The 12,294-nt window shown below is 40.2% G+C and overlaps 1 protein-coding gene across 3 annotated transcripts in view; it reads left to right on the top strand.

Moving 5' to 3' along the window:
• The window catches only part of TLN2 (talin 2), a 422,410-nt gene that overhangs the window by 248,331 nt on the left and 161,785 nt on the right, over positions 1-12,294 (top strand). For all 3 annotated transcript variants that reach the window (XM_082737314.1, XM_082737312.1, XM_082737313.1), the window contains 2 exons: positions 1,946-2,009; positions 3,040-3,144. In XM_082737314.1, coding sequence (XP_082593440.1) covers positions 1,946-2,009; positions 3,040-3,144 — 169 coding nt within the window. The remainder of the gene's footprint in view (positions 1-1,945; positions 2,010-3,039; positions 3,145-12,294) is intronic.

The raw sequence follows: 12,294 nt of genomic DNA, 5'->3' as shown, positions 1-12,294 counted from the left end.
CATGCCTGGTCATCCCACTTTTATTAATAATAAAATTGATTAAGTGGATTTGAATGAGACCGAACTATCTCCTATAAAGTTCCCCATCAACTTGTCAGTTGTTGGTTTTAGCAGCCACTCTGGTGTGTTCAGAGGAGGTATAAAATGATGATTTTTGGACTCCTTTTATTCCTTCTGTATTTGTTAGCTTTGTTACTTTCTGTTTATCAGTTTTTGAGTAGGAGTTGGTGCCCTGGCCACCTGTTAACGTGACCAATGATTATTTTAAAGGATCTTTATGAAATTTTTATATGTCTGTGCTTTTACCCATTGTGGTCATCATTCTTTCTGACACTCTAATTGCCCCATCACATGAAATTAACTATATGATCTGTAGGATTTACTTGGAAATAATCCCGTGCAGGGGATGGTATGAAGGAGTAGATGAGTCAGGAATGTCTGTGAATTAAAATTGTTGGAGCTGGATGGTGGGCTCATGATATTGTTTGATCTTTCTCCTTTGTATAAGGTTTTTAAAAATCATCTGTTATTGGCTAGTGGTTACCCCTTGATTTCAGTCTAGTGTCATTTTGATAGCTTCTTTGATCTCAGGCATAAGAAACCCCAAGAACATTCAATACATTTCCTGCTTCAGAGTTAGAATCAGTCACTTCTCCAGGGATCCCTGATTCTTTTTAGTGGGAAACAGTATTTGGAGGCTACCTGATCGAGACCCTGGCAATGCCACCAGATAGGCCTTGTCCTTAGCTCCCTCAGGGGACACACTAAAAAATGTTTTCCAGAAAAAGAATGAATCAGGCATTCAGATCAGTATTTCCAATTCAAATGAAAGACTACGGGTTTTCATTTAACTTTTTTTTTTTTTTTTTTGCTTTATTTTGATCTATTTCATGCTAAAAAGTTTGGTTTCTAACAGCTACTTTTACTTTATCCTAATTATTTATGACATCCTACTTCTATATAATGTAATAACCTAATTTTATAGTGTGTGTGTATTTATGTGTTGAGAGGGGAGAAGGTACAGTTTTAAAATAATATTATCAATATTTAATATGTCCTCTATGGTTCATTTTATCTTTAAAACATGTCTCACTAGAGATGTATAGTCAAAAGACTGTTTTTCATAGTTATTTGAAATCACTTTTCTTCCTGTGGTTATGCTATCAACTTGATACCCTGTTAAATCCATTTGTTTCAGTTTGCTTTAGGTTTTTAGATGTTGAATTTCTCCCCTCTTTGTCATTTCAAGTGACTCTAAGGTAGTACTGTAACACAACGGATATCCAGAAGTTTCGTTTGCGTCCTTGCTCCTTCACCCCGTGTTTCCCTTCTTCCCATAGAGAATCATTTTAATTAGTACTAGGTGTATGCTTATATTGTTTTAAAAAATGCATCTATTTTTTAAAGATTTACTTCTGTATTCTAGAGAGAGCCAGCGCATGTGAAAGAGTAGGGGGAAGGAAAGAGAGGGTCTTTAAGCTGACTCCCCACTGAGCATGGAGCCCGATGTGGGGTTCGATCTCATGACTATAAGATCATGACCTGAGCTGAAACCAAGAATCAGAAGCTTAACCAACTGAGCCACCTGGCACCCCTAAAAATACGTATTAACCATATAAAATGAAAAATGTTTTCCTCCCTGTATCACAAAGGACAGCATACTCTATACTTTTGCACCCTTTGCTTTCCTACTTTACAGTGTATCATGGAAATTCTTTCTTTTTTAACTTTGTTGATTTGATCCTTTGTATCAGACTGGTTTTATATTTGTGTCCTCTTTAAGTATGTTATGGGATGTGGCACTCTGTTCCTAATTGTGCCATCAAATACTGGGAGAGTTAGTGACCTTACTGAGTTGTACCGAAAGTCTCATTTCTTTCCTTCTCATCATAGAATAAATGGCTTATTTTTATTTATTTATTTTTATTTTTGTTCTCTCTCTCAGTCTAAAGGAATTCCTGCCCAAAGAATACATCAAGCAGAGAGGAGCGGAAAAGAGAATATTTCAGGTATTGGAAATGTACAGAACTTTATTATTCTTCTCACTCCCTAACATCGTCTATTAGTATGAGAGGGGCCTCTGCACGTGCTAGGTTAGTACCCCATACATGTACTCTGCTTCTATAATAAATGATTAGTGACTCCAGAGTGAAGAAGCTGACAAATCTACTTTGGGCAGATTTATTATCTTAATCCATACGTTCTTGCTAAAGGTTACTTAGTCCTTCTGAGAAAAAATGTGCATGCATTTAATTTCAAAGGCATTATCTTGATAGTGTCGGAGCAAGGTGATTTGCTCCTAAAATGCACTGAAGAAGTAGCTACAAGTAGCTTCTTTGTCCTGATATTTGTTTTTTGAAGCTTAGAATGTGGAAAATGGTGTCTTTTTAAAATTCAGGGCTTTTTCCCCTAAATGTCAGAGAGCTCTCTCTTCCTGGCAAACACTAAGAAAAGCCCTATCATCAATTCTACCATAAAACAATCACTCCAGTGAATCCAAAATATTAAGTCTTCTTTGGTATTGAAATGTAAATGCAAGTTGAAGTAGAAATGTCATGTGTTCATGTGTATAAAATGCACATGGTCTTGATTCCAGGCACCCTGATGTGTAGGCATTTCTATACCCCGCTCTTTGGAAAACCATGTCTTTTGGGTGTATGTTAGAATGATACCTCTCCTGGAGAACATTATTTAGCTCTCATTGGTTCTGAACCTTTGGGAATGCGGAGTTCTTCCAAAAGTGGATTACACCTTGGATTCTGGTCTGAATCTAAAGATTCGTGGCATGAATTGTTGCCCGGAGGTATAAAATATCTAAGGAGTTTGGGTTCCAGTTTTCATTAGGAAGCCCTGCATCTGAGCTGTCTGTGTGCTCTGGTCCTTGCTGAGCTGGTACATGTGTCACAAAGGGGTCTCAGACACAAACGTCAGTGACCCATCATTCGTAGTGACTGTGTGTGCCATATATTGTAAGCACCTCTACCAAGTCCACATGCTGGCAGAGCTGCAATAACGGGTCCTTGCTGCTGTCATTTGTAGGAGCATAAGAACTGTGGAGAGATGAGCGAAATAGAAGCCAAGGTCAAGTATGTCAAACTCGCCCGATCCCTCCGGACGTACGGTGTGTCCTTTTTCCTGGTGAAGGTAAGTGGGGCAGGGGGCAGAGGGTTGTTGGTGGGCAAGCTTGCTTTGTGGTCCCAAGACCCCTAGCATTTGCAGAGGTAACATCTGGCCAGGGGTCACCTGAGTTTAGCCCATGGGGCAGACCTGAAGTGTGTAAGCTGTAAGGCTAGTGAGTGAGCCTGGCTGCTGCCTGTGGGCCTCCAGGCACTTGTGTTTTGGCCTGGTACACTGCAGTGCTATAAAGTCACTGAAGGAGTAAGTTTATGTCTACTTGTTATCACTTTACTTTGAAAATGTCTCACTTAAGATTACCAGGAGTGCCCTGGACTAAGTGAAGGCTGTCGATCTCTACATACAGAACTGAATTAATGGAGTAAACAGGGTACTTTGTATACTTTCAGGTGGGCTTTGGGATTTTCTGTGGCCTTCAGATCTGATTTCATGGGAATTGTTTGCCATCCTACCAGAAGGAAAGAGGCGGGTCTTTGAAATTCAAGACCGAGGCCCTCTACGGATGTGTTCTTAGGTGGACTGATAAACTTTTTGTGGAGTCTGACCTCACATATTCTTTTTTTTTTTTTTAATTTCTTATCAGTGTAACAGTATTCATTGTTTTGACACCACACCCAGTGCTCCATGCAATCCGTGCCCTCCCCAATACCCACTACCTGGCTCCCCCAACCTCCCACCCCCTGCCCCTTCAAAACCCTCAGGTTGTTTTTCAGAGTCCATAGTCTCTCATGGTTCACCTCCCCTTCCAATTTCCCTCAGCTCCCTTCTGAAGGGAACTGACCTCACATATTCTATTAGTCATCTCACTAATAGGTTTCATTGATTGCCATTTGTTTTGCTTTGACTCTTGGCTTCCTGCCTCTTGCTCTTGGCCCTGGAAGAAAACTACACCATGTGAAGTTTCTCATCTTGCTTGAGGCAAAGGAGACTGTTACCAGCTGTGGGGCAGCTGCCCCCAGGGACAGACGTCCCAAGGCCCAAGTCAGGGTCCTTTAAGAAACGCTGTTCCTCACTGCTAAAGAGAACCAAAGAAGAATAAAGTTTCACTGTCCTCTAGAATGTTTGGGGGTAGAGATGCTTTTTTTGACTATACTAACTGGAGAAAGCTGCTTCATTGGGAGTGAGGAGCAACAAAGATGTTACACTGAAGAAGGGGAAACACTTCTTACCGACGACTTACTTAAACCAGACAGCCCTTGGTCTTATACCCCAAAATGCTGAGGCCCTTGCAAATGATGAAAGCATAGGTGAATCACTTTGTTTTTCAGAAAATCATATAGAAGTTGAATTTTTCATATTTAGTGTGAGTTTTAAACTGTCAGTGAATTTTTGCCTGGGGCTGATGCATTGTAGGTACGAATGGCTCCATTTCCCTGAAGGGACTCTGCTGTCTTAGCTGAGGTGAGCCCATCTGACCTGTAGTCACCTACATCCTACTTCATCCTGCTAACTCCCCTATCCTCACCATGAGCAGATGGCGAGTTCTGCTTGTTTTAGAAGAAAAAGTGGCTTTTCATTTATTATTCTGAAGAACAGTAGATGGCAGATGAGTTCCAATACCTCATAGGGACAAAGGTAAAACAAATTTCGAGCATGTCTAGTGCTTCGGTCTCAGTTTCCATGCTTTCTTGAGGTTTTCTATAGTCTTTTATGTATGAAATTCATTCTTGCTTTCATGTTGTTTTCCATCAACCCCATCACACTTGATACAGTCAGTTTCAGTGATATGCATGTAAGTCAATAAATTTAGGAAAATACATAGCACACAGCAAACTAAATGTAGTTATGAAAAACACTTGAACAGCTAGGTCCAGAAAAAAATAAAATGTTCCCCAAGGCTAATTTAGGGCCTGAGAAAAATCTGGCTATGGCTAGAGTAATTAGAGGTAGAACACAGATCTTCTGGTTATTGCAAGGTCTTGTAGATTTGGTTAAATGAAAACTTCTTTCACAAAAGTATTTAAGACAAAATAAGAAAGTAGTGGAAATTTTCTTCCTTCATTCCTCTCTCCCTTCCTTTCTCCTTTTCTTCTTTTCAAGTCTTTATTTTTTTTTTTTTAAGATTTTATTTATTTATTTATTTATTTATTTATTTGTCAGAGAGAGAGCATACACAAGCAGGCAGAGTGGCAGGCAGAGGCAGAGAGAGAAGCAGGCTCCCTGTGGAGCAAGGAGCCCGATTCGGGACTCAATTCCAGGACCCTGGGATCATGGCCTGAGCCAAAGGCAGTGACTTAACCAATTGAGCCACCTGGGCATCCCTATTTTTTATTTTTTTTAACTTACATGCCTTTGAAGAAAGGCCAGGATCAACTTTAGTATACATGTTAGGTATTCAGATTTTTATTTTCTTTAGTTTTATTTTTTGTCACTTTATGGAAGTGAGCCCGCTGCCCATGTTAATTTTTTGCTCAGTGGTCTTATTCATGTACATTTTATTTTAGAATTTATTTTGATAGGGGCACATGGCTGGCTCATGTGGTTGAGCATCTGAATCTTGATCACCACTCAGGTTATGAGATTGAGCTCCATGCTTGGCTAGAGCCTGCTTAGGATTCTCTGTCTCCTTCTCCCACTGCCCCCCACTCATGCATTCACATGTTTGCTCTGTCAAAAAAGAAAATTGATTTTGATAAATAGTTTGTATGACTGCAGTTGTATTATTTTCCAAGTAGGACAGTTGAGAATTCAGGAGTAATTTAATACTATGGACTAATGAACCTTGTAAATCAGATCAATAGGTCAAATAAGATGGCTTCATACACAGTGAACTATCTGGAAAAGAAAGACAGAAAACAATTCCATCTATAATAGTATCAAAAACAATAAATTACTTAAGAATAAATTTAACCAAGCACATGAAATATCTATATACTAAAAACTTTTAGACACAGGTGAAAGAAATTAAAGACAATACAAATAAATGGAAAGATATCCCATGTTCATGGATTAGAAAAGCTAATATTATTAAATGGTCCGTTCGCTTAGCATAATTTTCAGCCTCCAGATCTCTGTACATGCTATAACAATATATAGACATTTTAACTCTTAGGTTTATTTTTAAATTGAGTAAATTGTTCAAGTAAAAGGTATATGTCAACAACATGAAAAAACAGTTTGTGTGTATTGATAAGTGCAGTCATTTAGAATAGATGATGAAAAGAGATCCTATGCAGAACAGCAGACACGCACAAAAATTGTATGGCTTAAGGGATAATAAGTTTTTTAAAGGCATAAGTAACAGATTTCTTTAGAACCCTAACCTAAACATACCATACCATTGAATTGTGGAGGAGTTTCATGGGCATCATTTAGGAAGTTAAAAGTGAGTGATTCTAGCTTCTCATTCACTACTTCTATAGAAGTGTTAGAAATTTTCTATAGAAGCTATTAGAAATTTAAGTAAGTCATTGAAATTATAATTTCTGAAACATTTAGATATTGATATTGAATACACTTAATCATACCACATGGCCTTAGGATTAATCATATACAGTCTCAGAGTAGTTAGATATATTTACAGGCACTTCTATCATATTTTTTTCCATATCCATGAAAATACTGACCTAATATTCAGAGTATTATACTTTGTTGTTATAAAAGAAAGTGCTTGGGGATTGGAGTCAGGAAGATTGGCCTGTCATCCAGGATGGTGACACCCCTATGTGGGAAATAGCAGAAACTCCTATAACTTTGAGAGATATCCATAACCCCCCTCAGCCTCAGTTTCTTCATCTGGAAAGTGGGAGTGATAATGCCTTACAGAGCTCTAGTGAAGATTAAATGAGATAATATATGTAAAGAAATGTGGACCCTGGTGAGGGGTGACTGGGTGGCTCAGTCAGTTAAGGGTCTGCCTTTGGCTCAGGTCATGATCTTAGGGTCCTGGGATTGAGCCTCCCTCTCATAGGAAAACTGCTTTTTGCTCTCTTCCCTGCTTGTGCTCTCTCTCCCTCTCTCTCTCAAATAAACAAATAAAATCTTAAAGAAAAAATGTAGTACCTGAAAAATAAGGCTATTTGATAACTTTTGGATTATCTCTTAACCCTTCTCACATCTCCTTAATCCCCGGCTCCTGAGTCTTTCAACCTGTAATTGCCTTTTAGCACCCAAGGCGTAGTGCAAGAGTTGGCAAACTCTAGTACTCTAGTAAACTCTAGTAAAAGATCAAATGGTATCTTGGGCTTTACAGGCCATACTGTTCATCTCTGCCCATGTGGCCTAAAAGCATCCATAGGCAATATGTAAATGAATGAGCATGGTTAGGTTCCTATAAAGCTTTATTGATAGGCTCTGAAATTTCAATTCCATATAATTTTCACATGTCACATAGTATTAATCCTCTTGTGGGTTTTGGGTTTTTTTTCCCCCAACCACTTAAAAATGAAAAATTCACTCTTAGCTGTCAGGCCACAGAAAAGCAGGCAAAAAGCTGGGGTTAGCACTGGCTTTAGTTTGCTGATTCTAATATAGAGAATGTCTATAAGCCATTTAATGAATCCACAGGGAATGGCTTTATGTAGCAGTATTCCCAATGCCTAAGAACATAAGCTTTAAAAAGAAACACCTAGATTTGGATTTTGGCTTTGCCACTTCGTTTTACCTTAGATAAGTTACTTTACCTTTTGTCTATGCATGTTTGCTCACCTATAAAATTGTGCCTTTTTTTGAGGTTTAAATAAGATCATAGATAAAGGTGGACTGTGGCATGTAAGAGCCTAATGAATGGAAGCTGTAAATGTCTACAGTCTTCCTCTTAGAGTGACTTCTTTTGCATTTTGCCTTGATACCCTAACCAAAACCCCATAAGCAATGGTAAGCCATTTCCCATGGCCTGGAAAGGATCTTGTTCATGCCAGGAAATTCTTTTGTAAACATTCTTCCTCATTTATAAATTTGTTTTCTTAACTTTCCCTGTAGCCACAGCCAGAGCTCTGAGATGTAAGATACCTGGTGAGCTGAGCCTTTTCTCCCCTTAACTACAGAAGCATCACAGAGGGCATTTGGAACCTCTCAGAACTCTAAGTTGAATAGATGACCAGTTTTAGAGAAAAATGGCTAATGAACAGAATCTTTAACACTGTTTTGCTCTTTTTTTTTTTTTTTTTTTAAGTTTTATTTATTTGAAGGACCTCTCCTCCACCCGGTGTGGAGCTTGAATCCACTACCCCGAGATCAAGAGACACGTGCTCCTCTGACTGAGCCAGCCAGGTGTCCCTAACACCATTTTGCTCTTAACCAGCCATCCCTTTCTGCCGTGCCCCTAAGAGAAATAAGTGTACTGATCACACAGCAGAGTAAGCAAGCCCACACTTTGACACCAAGCCAAGGTAGAATTCCAGTGAGCACAGCTGGATCATAGGCTTAGGCCACGTCAAAGTTAGGGGCCTCGAGCCAAAGCATGCAAGAGTGCAACCCACCTGCATCCCTTCACTCAATTCTCAATCTCCCATGTAAGACACAGGTGACCTAAGAATCTGCCAGTCTCCCCGCATGGGAGAAGAGCTGGAAAGAAAGAAAGCTTGACCCCAGCCAGCCGCCATTTTGGTTTTTTTGTTTGTTTGTTTGTTTTTTATATTTATTTCTTTAAATTCAATTAGCCAACATATAGTACACCCTATATTTTTACATTTATTTATTTAAATTTTTTTCATTTTTACATTTATTTATTTAAATTCAGGTAGCCAGCATATAGTACATCATGTGGTATTCAGTGATTCATTAGTTGCGTACAATACCCAGTGCTCATCATGTCGCATTCCCTCCTCAGTGCCCATCACGTGGCTACCCCATCCCCTGACCACCACCCCCCCACTCCCCTTTTGCAAGCCCTCAGTTTGCTTCTTGGAGTCAAGAGTGGGTCTTGGCTTGAAGCCACAGTGATGGCTGAGATGTGCTTGAAAGAGAAGGGGCGGGGCTTGTTAATGAAGCAGGCCTTCTCTCGGTAGAATGCATTCCTTCTCAGGCCTCTAAGTTATGCAAGCTCAAGACATCTTCCAAACAAAACCAACCTAATGAGGACCACCTGGAAAGAAATTTCTGCAGCATGGCAGCAGCTACAGCCTCTGTGTGTGTCTGTGCTTGAGAGACAAGACTTTGCGGGGCCTGCCTAGGCTGCTTGCTTAGCTGGAGAGAAAAGGACGCTGGTCTCTGTAGCTGAAGTTGGCAAGGCTGGGTGTAGGGTGGACTGAGCTGCGTGGGATATGGGGAGAAAAAGGAAACTTCTTCACGCATGCAGGCTCTCCCACTGTGGGCCTAAGGCAGGTCTTGGGGGAAGAACCAGTGTGGCTCACCCCGAGCTGAGCCTTTCACTCTTCTGACTTTCCCCAGCTGCTCTGCATTTTGTGGATAGGCCCTGAAATCATTTGATCCCTTGACCGAGGTCTCCCTTGCTGGGTTGCAGCATATTCTGCATTTCTTCTGCCCTCCTCTGCCTAATCCTGCTCTTCTGATGGAATGCTCACTGTATGTTGTTAGCATGTTCCCCGTGACTCCCTCTCCAGAGTCGAGAATGAGCTCGACACGAGCCAGGGCAATCCATCACAGTTCTGTGTTTCCGCACCCCAAAGCCCCCCGCCCATCGGGAGGTGCAGATGGAAAAGGCTGAAGGCAACAGCTGCAAACCTTATTTTATTTCAGATCCCCTTCGGGGTCCCAGCAGCTGGGCTCCTGCCAGTGCTGTGTGGCTAACTGCCTAGAACCTCTTCGCCTCAGTCTCTGTGTGGCTTCTGAAGGCAAGGTAGACTAGCCGTGATTGTCCACCTTGATTTCATTGCTTTCACCTCTTGCAGAACCGGCCTCTCTTTACAAAGAATCTGACGCTTCCCAGTGGTTTTTTTAAGGACTGGGAGTTTCTTCCACTGCCGTATTCCCCTTGTCAGACACCCACACAGATTTCCGATCCTGTTCTCTCCTCCTCCTGGGAGGAAGCTGGAGATGTGCCCTGACCTTGACCGTTGAATGACTTATGAACTGCCCATGGGAGCTCCCAGAGATTTTTGTCTTCTCTGATTGCTTTCACCAGAGAAGAATACACGGTGGTAGACAGTCTGCTTTTGAAGTCAGAGGTGTTTTTGAGCTGCTCGAATTTGTGTTCCAGTCATGGCTTTTACCACTCACTACTGTTTGCCTTGGATGAGTTGCTGGTCTCTTCATTTGCAAAATGGGGATGATGATACCAACATTTGAGGGATGTTCTGAAACTTACTAGATAATATTTATTAAATACCTAGCACATTTGCATTATTTTAAAATTGCCTATCCCTATGTATACATACATGATTTGTGTTTGCTAATTTGTATGTATTGTCCTCTGAGAATGGTAATTTAGGCATTGCAGGGTTTCAGCAAATATTTGGGAAGTTCTTTTTTTTTCCCTGATAACATTAGAAATAGTTTTTTTTTTTTTTTTTTTTTTTTTTTTAAAGGAAAGGGAGAGAAAGAGAAAAGGGGAGAGGAGCAGAGTGAGAGGGAAGGAGAGAATCTTAAGCAGGTTCCATACCCAGCATGGAGCCTGACATAGGACTCAATCTCACAATGCAGAAATCATGACCGGAGATCATGACCGGAGTTGACATGAGGAGTTGAATACTTTAACTGAGCCACCCAGGCGCCGCTGAAATAGATTTTTTGTTTTGTTTTATTTATTTATTTATTTATTTATTTATTTATTTGACAGACAGAGATCACAAGTAGGAAGAGAGGCAGGCAGAGACAGAGAGAGAGGGAAGCAGGCTCCCCGCTGAGCACAGAGCTCAGGATCATGACCTGAACCGAAGGCAGAGGCCTTAACCCATTGAGCCACCCAGGCACCCCCAGAAATAGATTTTTTAAGTAAAGTCTGGTGAATAAGGAACACCACAAGAAAATAATACAAACCACTTGAGGTGATCATTGTCACCATTTTATCATGTCATGAAATTTTTATTTCTGAAGATCTTGTTTTGAATTTTATTTAAAAATTTTATTTTTAAAATTTTATTTCATGTAGGGTTAAGCTATACAAATGGTTTTTATTTTTATTTTATGTTATATTGCAAATCTGTTGCCTTGAATTCAATTGTTTTCCAATCATATGGTTTTTTTTTTTTTTTTTAAAGATTTTATTTATTTATTTGTCAGAGAGAGAGCGAGCGAGAGCAAGCATAGGCAGACAGAGTGGAAGGCAGAGTCAGAGGGAGAAGCAGGCTCCCTGCGGAGCAAGGAGCCCGATGTGGGACTCGATCCCAGGACGCTGGGATCATGACCTGAGCCGAAGGCAGCTGCTTAACCAACTGAGCCACCCAGGCGTCCCCAATCATATGGTTTTTAATGGTTCTAGAATCATCTGTTATATGGGTATACCCTAAATAAGAGCTCCCCGGTGGTTGAAAATTTTGGTTGTTTCCAGTTTTTCACTATGATAACTGTAGTTACACATAATCTTCTCACATTGAGAACTTCTTTTTGAGTAAATTGTTTTTATTAAAATTCAGCTAGCCAACACATAGCACATCATTAGTTTCAGGTATAGTGTTTAATAATTCATCAGTTGCATATAAACACCCAATGCTCATCACTTCATGTGCCCTCCTTAATGCCCATTTGAATAACTCTCTAAAAACAATCTGTGTCAAAAGGGGGAACATTTTTTTTTTTTAAGATTTTATTTACTTACTTGAGAGAGAGGAAGAGCACAGAGGGAGAGTGAGAGGGAGAAGCAGACTCGCTGCTGAGTGGAGAGCCTGACGTGGAACTCCATCCTAGGACCCTGAGATCACTACCTGAGCCAAAGGCAGATACCTAACTGACTGAGCCACCCAGGCACCCAAAAGGGGAAACATTTTTATAGCTTTGGACCAATATTGATGCATTTTCTTCCATAAAGGTTTTGCCACATTAAATTCCCATCTATAGTGATTCTCTTTCATACCTTCTTCACTTCTGAGTATTAATTAAAAAAAAAACCCTCCATTTTAGTAAGTGAAAACTTTATCTAATTGCTTGTTTCTTACTTGATTTTTTTCTCCTTCTTGTTTTTTTTTTCTTAAGTTTTTATTTAATCACCTGGTGTTATTCGCAGTAAGTGCATTCCTTCATCCTCATCACCTACTGCACCTGTCCTCCCACCCAGCTTCCCTCTGGTAACCATCAATTTGTTCCCTATACTTGAGTCTTTTG

Source organism: Mustela nivalis, assembly GCF_964662115.1.
Source record: "Mustela nivalis genome assembly, chromosome: 6".
Classification (NCBI taxonomy): domain Eukaryota; kingdom Metazoa; phylum Chordata; class Mammalia; order Carnivora; family Mustelidae; genus Mustela; species Mustela nivalis.
The sequence above is the reverse complement of the archived record's forward strand: the minus strand, read 5'-3'. Positions and strand labels throughout refer to the sequence as shown.